The following is a 13324-nucleotide window of genomic DNA, read 5'->3' as shown; positions in this document are numbered from 1 at the left end:
TTCGTCCACATTGCAACAAAGAAAAACCTTTTCCTCGTCTTGCCCTTTTGCTTTTTTCTTTTCATCTTTTTGTGTCAACCATAATTAGATTGTGATTTAAAACTGAGGTTGGCATATTTGTTACCAAAAATCGTGGAAACATGTTTGTCCATTGCTTGCTTAACAACTCTTCCCCTTTCCCTTGTGTACCATATTCTTTTAAACCCCAAATCTTTTAAACTTGCAGTTTTTACAGCATTTTGAAATTCCTCAATCTATTAATCTGCCCTTGTAGCTCCACCCCATTTCTCTAAGTCCTACATGATCTATTAAATCCCCAAAACACAGCCATCGTCCATGTGAGCTTCTTGTTAACTGTCTTAATAATGACACATTTCATATCTTAAACTTTTGTTTGGTTCTCTATAAAAGCCTGTCAACCGCCATTGTTGGTTTTGTTGATCCACCACATTCATGTCTATGTGGTTTTCTTAGAAACTAGCCAAGTTTAAATTCCTTCCCTTCATAACATTGCCAAACCACCATTTGTGCCAATAGCGCTAACACCCAAACCTGAGTTCATGTTGCACTTTGCTTTATCCTTTCTAAAGCTTCTATTGGTATCAATGTTTCACTTGGAAATGCACGATAGAGATCTTTTCTCTTCAATAGCTTTTGAAAAGCATGAGCTGTGAGTGGGTTCCCAAGCCCATGACACTTCCAAGCTAGGCACTTCATGGTTGTTGGTGGGCTGGCATCCAGTCTCCGCTGCTGAGTGCTTTCCATTAAAGATAATTTTTTCTACGTAACTAGTTTTTCCTACCTTTGAGTCCCTTTCTGTCTCATCTTTGTCTATCATATTCTGCTTCTTTTTCCCCAATTCTATCCCTACTATGTCCTAGGATCCAACAGAAGCCCATGCCATTTTTTTTTCCACTTAGCTTGTGCACCTTGGCTTGGCTGCTGCATGGCATCCACCGTTGGCTCTTTTTTCATTTTTTTTTTTTCTGGTCAGCAAAACCTATTGTTTGTATCTTTGCTCTACCAATCTAGACCCACTTTCCACATCAGCACTAATAGTTATTCCCATTTTTTCCACCATGTGCTCATACATTTTATGTTTTATCTTTTTGAGCATGCATGGAATTTTGGTTTCCTAATTCAAGTTTCTTTTGTCCACATCCAGTACCTTGTTATCTCCGGATTCGCCGCCTGAGATTTCTCTATCGGTAAACATATCGCCTTTACCAGTCCGTGACTCTCTTTGGATTGGTTCCATGATCCCCTCTATATCTCGATTTTTACGCCTCCATTTTTCTTGTTGATCCTACATAATCCTGCTATGTTCTTCTCTCTTGGAAAGTTTGACCTTTCTCTTCTTTGATGACTTCCACGTCAGCATGAGCATTCTCTTGGTGCATCATTTTTCTTTTCAACGATTGGACTTGTTACCTGCCCACTTTTGTACTCTTAACGTCAAAAGGACTGACACCAATATCGATTCCCTTCCTCTTAATTGGCGAAGCCCTCAGCCACTCACCATACTGTTGTGTTTGATTTCCTTAGGTATTTTCATCCATTTTACAGTCCACTTCTACATGTCCCAGCCTCTCACACTTACAACAGAATGATGGCAATATTTCATATTTCAATTTTCCCCACACCTCATTCCTTTATTTTAACAGCCCTTCTCAAAGGTTTAGTTATGTCTATCTCCACCCTAAGTCTCAAAAACCTAGCTCATCCTCCTGTATTAAGTGAACCATCTATTGAGATTAAGTTACCTAGATTTTTGCCAATACTTTTTGCTATATTTTGGGATTTCATCCCGAGTGGGAGATCGTAAACCCTAACCCAAAAAGGAATGTGTTAAAACTGTACTCATCTAGATTTAGATCCCCATCCTTATTCTTTCATCAGAAGAGGTGTTTATCAAATGACCATGAAAATCCCTCAATGACTCTTCTTTTATCATTCATTGTGCCAAACTTGATCAAGAATATATTCTCCTCTAGATTCATTAAATCCACAGTCTTCGTTAGTCTCCAAACTATTTTGAGCATGCTGATCATCGCATCTTTGTTGAAGGTCTCACTGTATGTATTTTGCCCACCCTCCACTTACGTTCATCCCTCATTTCTTTTGTGGTTGGCTCCTCGCATACTTTCACACCTTCCATCTCTTCTTCTCTAAAGGACAACTGTTTCCACAGTTGATCAAGATCGTCCTCCATAGTGCTTTTTGCCATCAACATGATCCTCCACTATTAATACTCTACTACTGCCCTTATTATAATAAAAAACCCTCAAAGACCAACTAATCACTAATCCTGAGGGGAGGCACTCTTGTAGCCAATAAGACTAGAACTCCTTTCATAGAAACCTAATTTCTGCGGAGACTCCAGTTCAGAGAATCCTCAATTAAATACGTACAGATTTATTTGTCAATAATTTTGGAAGTATTTTTATTCTTCCAAAACTATAATTTTTTAACATTTAAAACCTTAATTTGTTATGATATTTTATTTTTTAATATTAAAAATTATGAAACATGAATTTTATAAAAAAAATAAAATTTTAATATTAAATATACTAAAAATCAATATTTTTTTAATTCTTGAAAGTTAAGATTTAATTTCATTCCAACATTTGATTGATAGAATTCGAATCTCTTTTATCAAATAAAAAAATCTAATAAGTTTTCACAATTACATATAAAGTGAATTACATTAGTATCTTTCAAAAATTTTAAATAATCTAAAATTTTTAAAAGCATAAATAAAGAGAATAATCAACAAATAATTCACGAATAAATTTGATTTCTATTCATTTATATTCATTTATTAAATTTAATAAATGATAACAAATAATATTTTAAAATTTTTTAAGTAAATGAATAAAATATAAATAGAGCAAATTTTATTAGTATTTAATTTATTTATATTTAAAAGAATAAATAAATAAAACTTTCAATAAATAATTTATAAATAAATTTAATTTTTATTTATTAAATTTAATAAATGATTATTAATAATATTTTAAAATTTATTAATTAAACGAATGTTCAACAATTATAACAAATTCTTTCGATCCAATTCGTGTAAGAAAAGCAGTTGTACAAATACAACTATCAAAAAGCAATTATAATTTCTTCCTTTATCAAAGTCATAGAAAAAAGGGAAAACTTACTAACGAAGCAGCTTGTTGTACGGCAGTAGTGAGTGAAACCCCTAAGAAGGGGAAAGGCTGGGTCCTCCTAAAACCGATCCAATACCATTCAATCACGTGTAAAACAAACCAAAACCCCTCCAACCGCTCTATATTAACTCCCGCACTTGCTAAAAAATCAACAGTCCAACCAAATCCCCAAATCACCCAAAAACCCTAAGGCTTCCCTAATTGTTTGTACCCGTTACGCTGTCCCCATTTAAATCAATCCAAATACTGCCATAATCCGAGGGTTCGTATTTGGGGGTTGGGGCTAGGGTTTTAGAGAAACCAACTCTTTTTATTCTTTGAAAAAATTTGAGAAATGGCGACAGCCACGGAAGCTGCTAAGGGACAGGTGACGCCGAAGAGAAAGCCGGTGTTTGTGAAAGTGGAGGATTTGAATCCCGGTACAAGTGGGCACACTTTGATCGTGAAAGTGGTGGAGACGACCCCAGTCAAGACTTCTCAGAGGCCCAATAGGTCCCGTGCTATCCTATCACGGCCCGCCCCTCCTGCCCGTATTGCTGAGTGCGTTGTTGGGGACGAGACTGGCACCATCATCTTCACTGCTCGCAACGAACAAGGTATCTGTTTTCTCTACCAATCTTATTTTTTCCATAGAAATTTATGGCCTTTATATTTTAATAGATGTTATTTGCTTTGGGATTTTATTGAATCAGTGCTATATTTCATCATAAAGCTTTTTTTCGTACAGAAATTTGCCTTTTTTTTTCCTTTAATGGTGCTTATTAGTCTAATATTATACATTTGGTTAACCAATTTTGCGTTTTATTGAGAGTTTGTTTGTAGAATTATTTTCAGCTTTGAATTTTCTGGAGTTGGTATAAAACAGGGTAGTATTCAATGAACGAATTTGGTAGCCAAGGTTTAATTGAATCGAGCTTAGCTTCTTTAGTTTTAATGAGAGATGTTCTTGCATATCATGAGTTAGGTCTTGATAAAATGATGATGTTTAATCTGTGTAATGCAGTTGACGTTATGAAGCAAGGCGCAACTGTGATTTTGCGCAATGCTAAGATTGTTATGTTCAAGCGAACAACAATGAGGCTAGCAGTTGATCAATGGGGACTTATTGAGGTCACTGAACCTGCTAAATTTGCAGTCAAAGAAGATAACAATCTCTCTTTAGTTGAATATGAGCTTGTTACTGTTTCTGATCAGGGTATGAATTAGGGGCTGTGACTGAGTGATTGGGAAGTTAATATTTTGAAAGTAACCTAAGGGCTTGATGCTTGTTTTTGTGTCATAAACAGTCATTTGAGATGCAGCTTTTATTAGTATGGGACACATTTCATTGTGAAATTTGTTTGGTGTTTCTCTTTCCATCTTTTTATGTGCTGTGATAATCAGCCTGTTAAATTTGGAAAAGTTAATAGTAATCCGATACTATTATTCACTTGACTTCTTTTATTTTTTTAAGTACTTGAGGTAAGCCGGTTGAACCCTAATCAGTGAAATTGAGAGTGTGGCATTATACTTACATAACAAGGTTGACTTGACTTTCTCGTCGGTGATGGTGTGCGCTATCACTAGAATCTCTCCTTGGCCTACACAGTGTTAATACTAATTTTTAAACTTTGATTGAGTAAAGAAAATGTCTTTTTCTTCATCTCAATCAATGCAAGATGAAAAGCTACCGCTTACGCATGTTGAAAAGGCTGCAATGAGCAAGCATGCTAATGCATGCAACGTTATTTACTTTCTTTGGAGGGTTGATCCAACAATTCAGTACGACACTACGTCCAGGGTGAAAACGCCGTGGTTAATTTGCAACAACTGCATGACAAGCATTATTGGCCTAGGTGCTAAAGATTACTTACCCCTATAAATCAAACTGAACCTCAAGGGTTATTAAGTATAACTACATTTCACTCCAGGAAGAAGCAATGTACAGATATATCTTGATGATACCAATCAGGGCAATGCCAGAACCCAAAATTAGACATATAAAATAGTAAAAGACAAGCCTAAAGTTAAAATACACTTTTTTTTTTTAGCCAGAAAGTCTTTTTACATTCCTTCAGCTAAAGCCAAAGAAGAAAATGATAATTTATAACAACTTTCAGAGTGGAATTGTCTGGTTACCCTGGCAAACATTAAGAGGAGATTACAGCCCTGCGGAAAAAAAAATCTCGTGTTAGGAATGTAAAAAAATGTTTTTATATTTCCTCAAGTGAAAAACTAGAAAAAATTATGTAAACTGCATCAGCTTTGACGAGGTATGAAGTCCGTGGCTCAACATGAATCCAGGATGGCAAGCAACAAAAAGTAATTCTAGGATTTAAACCAATATGGAGCTAAAGATTTCCAGAGTTCTTCAATACTCCAATAGTCACACCTCAAAGCTTTGGGTTGAAGTGCCTGCAATAAGCAGGCATGCTAATGCATACAAGGTTATTTACTTTCTTTGGAGGCCCGATGCAACTCAGTACCGCACTGTGGCTGGGGTTAAAACCTCAACTCCAGGGGGTCTTGCCCCTCCAACCTGCAAAAGATTATCAAGTAAAACTACAATTCACTCAATCTATATGCATATTAAGATGATACTAATCAAGGAAATGCCAGATATATTAAGATTCTAAGAACTCAAAACTAGAAAAGGATATGATATATAATTATATAAAATATCTGAGGTAGCGATATGACATATAACCAGAATGTAACTAATTTTTTCTTTACATTCCTTCAGCTAAAGTCAAAGAAGAAAACAACAGATAAGAAACTTCAAGAATGGAATTATGTGGTTGCCCTAGTCAACAGTCATTCAAAAGTTGAATCTTTCCAGGCACCATTCTCTTTAAAAGAAATGAACTTTTAAACAAGCTTCTCTCAGTACTATTTGACATCCATCAAGCATCATTTTCATCTTTATTCAATAATATGCAATGCATTTTGCACCATTTGACATACAGGATGTGCTTTTAAATCATATTAACTTTTTCAAGAAATAAAACAAAGTTAACATCGACAAAAGCTGACTCGAATAAATAATTTTTTATACATTTTTGCAACCAATGTCTATGAGCTACAAAAATGCAATACAAAGAATTGACATAGAGTGTTACCACTTTTTAGGAGTTAAAGAGTAATGTCATCTGCTGGTCCATCTACGTATGAAAGCTTAGGAAATTCAACTTGGTTCCTCGTCAGCTCATTGAAAACTTCTATGCTATCTGCAGACACTCTTAGAAGGAAGAATTCTGTCCATTAAACTTGTTCAATCCTTTGAACATTAGTCACACGTCATCATTGCAAGCTGATTGAATAGAAATTATCAGTAAGCTATGACTTAGAATGAGTAATCAAATACTCAAAGCACTTAAGAAATAATCCCAATTCTCAACTAAATTTTCAAATATCAATATCAAATATCCAGAAAATATCAATTATTCATAAATCCAAGCCTCCTTCAAAATAACATAACTTAGGTACTTATAACTAAACCTAAAACCCTAATAAAACACAAAATACCAATTATAACCTTAATGCCCTAATATGTAAAAAAGGTGAAATACTAATAAATATCAAATAACCTCAATAATCTAAAATAGCCTAAATAAACATAGAGGTTACAATCAAACTCATAAATTATAAAATAAAATCCTTGATATCTTAATCTCTCAACTAGCATATCTCCATTCTCCATCATTCTTCCCTAGTTTGATTCAACATTTTCAAGTCCAAATAGTGTTTTGTTTGTTTTGTTGGCCACTTGGCGAAGGGATACTTAGGCAAAGAAGAAAGCATTTCTAAGATGGCAGCATAGCAAGCATGTGAAGAACTTCATGAATAGCATTAACAAATATGTAGGGCTACACGTATAGAGATATAAGAAGATGCATACAGTTGTATAATTGTAATCTAAAAACAAAAGAAATAAGCTTCTCATGAAAATTGATAAAGCAGGTAAAAAAAATACATTACTATAGTTATGCATTCAATTGAAAGCACTAAAACACTTGTGATAAATCACAACTTAAGCATTAACCCTCAATTTACATTGTGTTTAATTACTAAGATATAATAAGCACAATATGTCTAGTTTAAAGATAATGCAATGCCTAGTTCAAATGATTGAAAAAATAAATAAGTCCAAGTCATTCCATCTTGCTTCTTGATCTTCATCTAGTCTTGTCTTGGCCTACAACATTTTTTTTTAATTAAAAAGAATAGGGAAATTAATAGAATATTCTCTCAATCTTTATGAGATAAAATGCATAACTGAACCACATGAAAACTAAAATGAGCATTCCCTAAGACCACGACAGCAAAGCATATCCTTCCTATTATTTCAAACTCAAAATACACCCAAATTCTACATATTGGTTTCTTGAACTACACATTATGGAACCATAATATAAGAAGCATTCAAGAATTCATTGGAAACAAGATCAAAGAAGCAAATAAAGGAGTCAAAAGGAGGAAAAAAACCCATCAAAATAGAACCGATTCTTATCCAAGCTCAGTAATCATCAAACCAGAAAGCAAGTAACCCAAAAAATTGAAATCGTAATACCTTCCGGGAGCCAAACATAGCTGCGTCGAGAAATGGAGAGCATCGATTTCATCAAAGCCGAAGCAGTCGCCGTGTGATATGGCAGCACAGATTCCACGCAGACACTCGCTTTAACTGGGCACCTTCAAAAACCCAAAAAAAAAAAAAAAAAGAGAGAAAAACTATTTATATATATATATGGAAAAATGAAAAATTTTCACTATTTTAAATGAAGAAAAGATGTTTTTATTGAGCGAGATGAATGTGAAACCTGAAAATGCGGCCGGAGAGACGAAACTTGGAGGACACATGAAACGGCGAAGGAGCTGCTTTGGCTTGTGAGTAGAGCTGAGACACAGCGTTGCGAGCAGAGCTTGATCGGATAACTGATCTGGCGGCGGCGGCGGACGATGCCATTGGATGTCGTTATACCTAGTGGCTGGCCAATTTCACATTGCTGAAGACGGACCAAACCGTGAGACAGGCACCCCCCACCCCCCCCCGCCCAACATAACCGAGAAACCGATTCGGGATCGAGTAAAAATTTTTATTATTTCTTTCGATATAATTTAAATATTAAATATTTTTATTAAATTTGGATTGAAAAATATATATTCCAATGGGATTATATATTTTTAAAATTTCTATAAAATAAAAAGAATTATTTTATATCTAAATATATTTAAATATATTAAAAATTATTTTAAAATAATATAAAAATTAAAAAATTAAAACTCAAAATTGATGAATCGAAATAAATTAAATTGAACCAATAAAATTTATTTTAATTCAGATCAATTTTAAGAGAAAATCAATTCAAAATCAAATTAAATTTTAAAAATATATAATACAATATATTATTTTAAAAAATCATACCAAATTTGATCCAATTGGAATGATAATCGCTTATAATCTAATTAATTTCTAAATAAGCTTAGCATAATATTCATTTATGTTTGTTTAATAAAATAAACAAATAATCTTAAAACTTTAGACTTAGTTATATAAAATAAATACGATAAAATTTTATGTTAGTAAATAAACCTTTTAATATCCATAAATAAATTTAATTATAATAATTTATTTAAAATATTAAAAGTTATTTGCTTCAAGTTTTAAATTTTATTATCAATTTATTAATCATTATACGAGAGATTTACTTTTAATAAGTGTAAAATTTATTAAATTTATATTTTTATTTTGATAAATTATTTATTAATTTTATAAATATTAAAATTTAAATTTAACTTTTTTGTGATTATATTTTTCATTATATTTAATCCATCATTATCATTTCGTTTATATTCAAATACATATTTCATTATTTAACATATATATAAATTTATCCATAGGCCCTTTTTACCGTAACATGTTGGCTTTTTCTTTATGTCTAAACGGTGTGTTTTTAGGTTATATTTTAGTTTACTTTCCTTTTTTATTTTACAGGAAAGACAAATGAGAGCAATTTTTTCTTTTATAAGAAAGAGAGATGATAGCAGAAAAAAAAAAAAAAAAGGGTGAGGATGGATGAACAGAAAAAAGGATTGAGAGAAATTTACAGAAAAAAGAGATGAGAGAAAAAAAGGATTGAGCAAGGATGCAAAATAGGAAAAGATGGAAAGGAGAAAATGAAGAAAAAAGAACATAAATAAAAAGAAATATAGTTCTTTTCACTAGATAAAAGTATAGGACAAAAAGACATGAAAAGAAAAAAAGGCAACAAGAAAAATAGGTATATGCAGGATTTGGATATTTTAAATGGAATTTTTTTAATTGATTGATTTTTTAAATTTTAGTTTTAAAAATTTTTAAATTAGTTTTGCATGACCGGGCCAAAAAAATTTGTAAGAGATAAGTTCCATTGTTTTTTATTTTTAAATTATATTTGTTAAGAGATAAATAATGACACATTTTTTTTTTGGGCAAATAAAATTGTTAAGAGATGAGATTTTCTTTATAACTAAAAATGTGCTCACTCATTGTTGGTAGTATATCTAATAATTCATGCATTCATGTCGTTTAAAACAATGAAAACTTGTGTATTTATATAATTTTTATATAAAAATTATGTGCTACAATTCATATTGACATGAAAAGCACAAAATTCATTTTTTGGTTTCTATTAAATTCTTTTTTTTTTGCTAAAATTTTATCCTATGTTATTTTCATGTTTTTTATTTTGTTTCTGAGTTATGTTTTGAATTGCTTGGTCAGCCATAGGTTTAATTTTTTGTTTTATCATATCTATTCATCGTATTTTTTATAAAATTTATGAAATTAAAAAAAAAATGAAAGGAAAAAAAATAAACGGGAATGAAGCCTAGATATCTTAATTGGCTATTGTTTCTCGTAACATTTGTCTAAAAAAATAATTACAAAAAAAAATTAAAAAAAAGGAAAAGTAGGAAAAACATAAACAAAAAAAGTGAAAAAAAAACTAAAAATGAATAAAAAAAACCTTATAAATCGTGCTAATATCTCATATTGAGTTTAAATATAAATTTTTTAAATTAAAATAAAAAATTTACTTTATTAAAATAATATATGTCTAAAACTAAATAAAAAATAAAAAATACATTTTTATATACACTTCAAAATGGGTCAAGAAAAAAATACCACAAACACATTTTCTATTTGATCTTTCTTTTTTTTAAAAAAAAACATGACTTATCTGAACTCTTTAATTTTAAAATTTACCTTTTATCATATTAAAATGAATTGAAACCCGTTTGATACGAATTATTTTAGTATCTTTATCAATTGGCATAGTAAACATTCAATTTTATCCGAATTCTTTTAAAAAACTTTTGATTTTTGAATCTCAACGTTTGTATTTAATCAAAATTTTATGTTTGTGTTTATTTTATCTATTTTGCCTTTTTTTGCTTTTATTTATTAATTTATTAGTTTTATTTTTGATAATAATAATAATAATAATAATAATAATAAATGAAAAATATAAAATGAGAGTTTAGTTATTTCAAGATAGAGTATTTTAGAGACAATTAGATTGCATTGATAATGTGATAAGGAATTTTTTTAAAATTGAGACTTTATTTCGGTTTAGAGTTTCGTTGCAACAAGGTCTATTTGGTTATTTAAACAACAAAGAATCGACAATTAAAGGGAAGCAATCACAATTGGAATAGCACAAAAAGGGAAATTGGGCAATGATAATGGTCTTAGAAGTATCAAGTTTAGTTGATTTCTAGGCTTTATTTAGACTTTGCTAAAAGAAAGAGGGGAAGGGAAACAAGCTCTTAGTGGTTATTTTGAAGTAGTGACAAATGGTCATGAAGATTTGGGTTGGGTTCTATTTTGGGACTCTTTTGGTGTTTTGCGGTCGATTGATTAGAGGATAAGAGGATTTTGGTGCCTTTTGGGTTAAGTGAATGGCTGAGTCAACAGTGGTCGATAGCAGCGATGGAGGTAACAGCCTTGAAGCTTTATATTTTTGAGGAGAGCACAAACTTCCTTCCCTTGTAAGGATCTTGGTTAGCAAGGAAAGGGAGAATAAAGGCTAGAATAATGGAAAAGGAAAGAGAAAAGGCTAAAGGTGACAACTTGCCACCAAGGAATGAGACAATGATAAAAAAATTGAGAGCGGGGTTGTTGGTTCTTCGAAAAGGAAAAGCTACTTTTATTTGGAAATAAAGGATAAAGAAAGGAAGAGGGTTTTGTGAAAAAGTTTAGACTTGAAGTCTTGGTCCAAGTCCAAAAAACTCAAGTTTTTGGTATAGCCTTAGGAGTATTCAAGACCCCACCAACTTGAAGCTAAGAATTTTAAGCCAACTTCTTAGCTTAAACTTGTGTAGGGTTTAAGTTGTAACTCAAATTTAAGGTTTTTTATTTACTTCCTTATTTCCTTATTTAGTTTTTTGGTTCACCTTTTATCATTTATGTACTTAGTTACGCATTTTCTTATGTATTTATTTTTAAATAAAAAAATGTTTAGTTGCTTGACACTTAAAAACTAAAATATGGTTCAATAAAATATATTTATAATTGTAGTTTTCTTTAATTAAAATATTATTAGAATCATGTATTTATACAAATCTTGAAAGTAAATAAAATGCTCTTTAGAATCATGTAATTTAATTCCAACTTTAATTATAAGTGAAAAAACTTCCTATGGTGGAGTTAAAAGAAGAACATGAAGATTGATTTTTAGAAATTTTTAAGTAAAAGGTTTCTTCTTAAATATTTTCAGAATGGTAGAAATTAATTTGGATAAAAATTCAATAATAATAATTGTCATTTGTTTTCAATTAATAATAAAAATGAACAACTCTAGAATTGTATCTAATGATGAAATGTTAGAAAATCAATAATGGTTAAATTTCTAAAAAATTTTCTTAAGTAAGAAGGTTTTTCTTAAATTCTTTAGAATGGTGGAAATTTTAGTAAGAATTTCGATGACAATATTGATATTTATTTTCAAACAACCAAATTGAGAAATTTTTTTAGAAATAATAGAATAAGTTTTGGAATTAAAACTCTTCATAAATTCAATGATGAAATTCTAGAAATCCAAATGGGTATAATTTTTTGAAAATTTTTAGTTGAAAAGTTTTGCCTTAAATATTTCAAGAAAGGTGAAAATTTTAGATGAAATTTTCAAATATAAAAATAATTTTCAAAGATCAAGAATAAAACTAATAAGAATGTGCCAAATGATGAAATTCTAGAAATCAAGAATGGTTGTATTTCTAGAAATTTTTAAATGTGAAGTTTTTATTTAAATTTTCCATAATGGTAGAGAATTTAGATAAAATTTTCAATAAAATTAAACAATTTTAGAAATAATCAAGATAAATCTTGTAAACAAAAATAAGATAGATCTAATGATAAAATTAAAAAAAAAATCAAGAATGGTTTTGATTTTTTAGAAGTTTTTAGATGAGAAAATGTTTTAAATATTTCCAATATGGTGGAAAGTTTAGATATTTTTCAATAAAAATGAATTAAAAAAATGATGATTAACAATAAATTAATCAATCTGAGGACAAAGCTTTTTCAAGTGAACAAATAAGTTCTTTGAATACTCTTGGAAATGAAAAATTTTTAGAAATTCCACAGAATGGTAGGGGAAGCCTAAAATTCTTTCCAATATGTAAATGTCTAAATCAAGCCAAAAATAAAAAGACCATGTAGCTAAGACTTTAGGATAATTTAGAATTAATTGGTACCATCTTAGAATAAGCGTTGTGAGGGTGCTATAACATTTTTCACTCGTAATTGTATTCTCAAATTTAGTTTTGAACTATAAATCAGAACTTATTCTTTTAGAGATTTTTAGCCAAGCTTAGAACATTTTTAAAATGATAGATTCATTACGTAATCAATTGCACTTATAAATAAAAAAGATTTATGGTAACTCCTAAGTTATATATCTAATGATAGGTTCATAGACCTATACATTATTATAGGCATCATTCTCTAAAAAATTTATCTAATTTAAAAATACAAAAGAAATAAGAGATAAAAAACCCAATAGAGTGCCACATGGACAAATCCATAGTTTTGTTTTTACAAAATTACTTTTATTAAAAAGACAAAAAAAAGGGAAAAATGAAAAAAAGAAAAAGAAAAAGGAAAAGAAAGCTCATTAAGGTATTAT

At 30.3% G+C, this 13324-nt stretch overlaps 2 protein-coding genes across 8 annotated transcripts; one reads left to right on the top strand and one right to left on the bottom strand.

Moving 5' to 3' along the window:
• The first annotated feature begins 3270 nt into the window (after positions 1 to 3270).
• Positions 3271 to 4605, top strand: LOC111309299 (uncharacterized protein At4g28440-like). The gene is made up of 2 exons (XM_022908343.2): positions 3271 to 3772; positions 4180 to 4605. The coding sequence occupies exons 1-2, from the start codon at positions 3511 to 3513 to the stop codon at positions 4380 to 4382; spliced, it is 465 nt and encodes a 154-aa protein (XP_022764078.1). The 5' UTR covers positions 3271 to 3510; the 3' UTR covers positions 4383 to 4605.
• Positions 4606 to 5162: 557 nt separating this feature from the next.
• Positions 5163 to 8210, bottom strand: LOC111309298 (protein NUCLEAR FUSION DEFECTIVE 6, mitochondrial-like). Of its 7 annotated transcripts, XM_089750463.1 has the most exons (5): positions 7976 to 8210; positions 7726 to 7847; positions 6275 to 6382; positions 5612 to 5694; positions 5163 to 5324 (listed from the first exon to the last, which is right to left on the bottom strand). In XM_089750463.1, exons 1-3 carry the CDS (start codon positions 8119 to 8121, stop codon positions 6288 to 6290), a joined length of 363 nt encoding a protein of 120 aa, XP_089606589.1. In that variant the 5' UTR covers positions 8122 to 8210; the 3' UTR covers positions 5163 to 5324; positions 5612 to 5694; positions 6275 to 6287. The 7 variants fall into 7 exon arrangements, with proteins under 7 accessions (XP_089606589.1, XP_022764083.1, XP_022764079.1 ...); XM_022908348.2 differs by having other exon boundaries at positions 5163 to 5694; positions 6275 to 6465; XM_022908344.2 differs by having other exon boundaries at positions 5163 to 5694.
• Positions 8211 to 13324: the final 5114 nt, after the last annotated feature.

The sequence above is a fragment of the Durio zibethinus genome, chromosome 2 (genome assembly GCF_047325235.1).
Source record: "Durio zibethinus cultivar Kanyao isolate XHJ-2024 chromosome 2, ASM4732523v1, whole genome shotgun sequence".
Lineage (NCBI taxonomy): Eukaryota > Viridiplantae > Streptophyta > Magnoliopsida > Malvales > Malvaceae > Durio > Durio zibethinus.
This window is presented reverse-complemented; position numbering and strand designations above follow the sequence as displayed.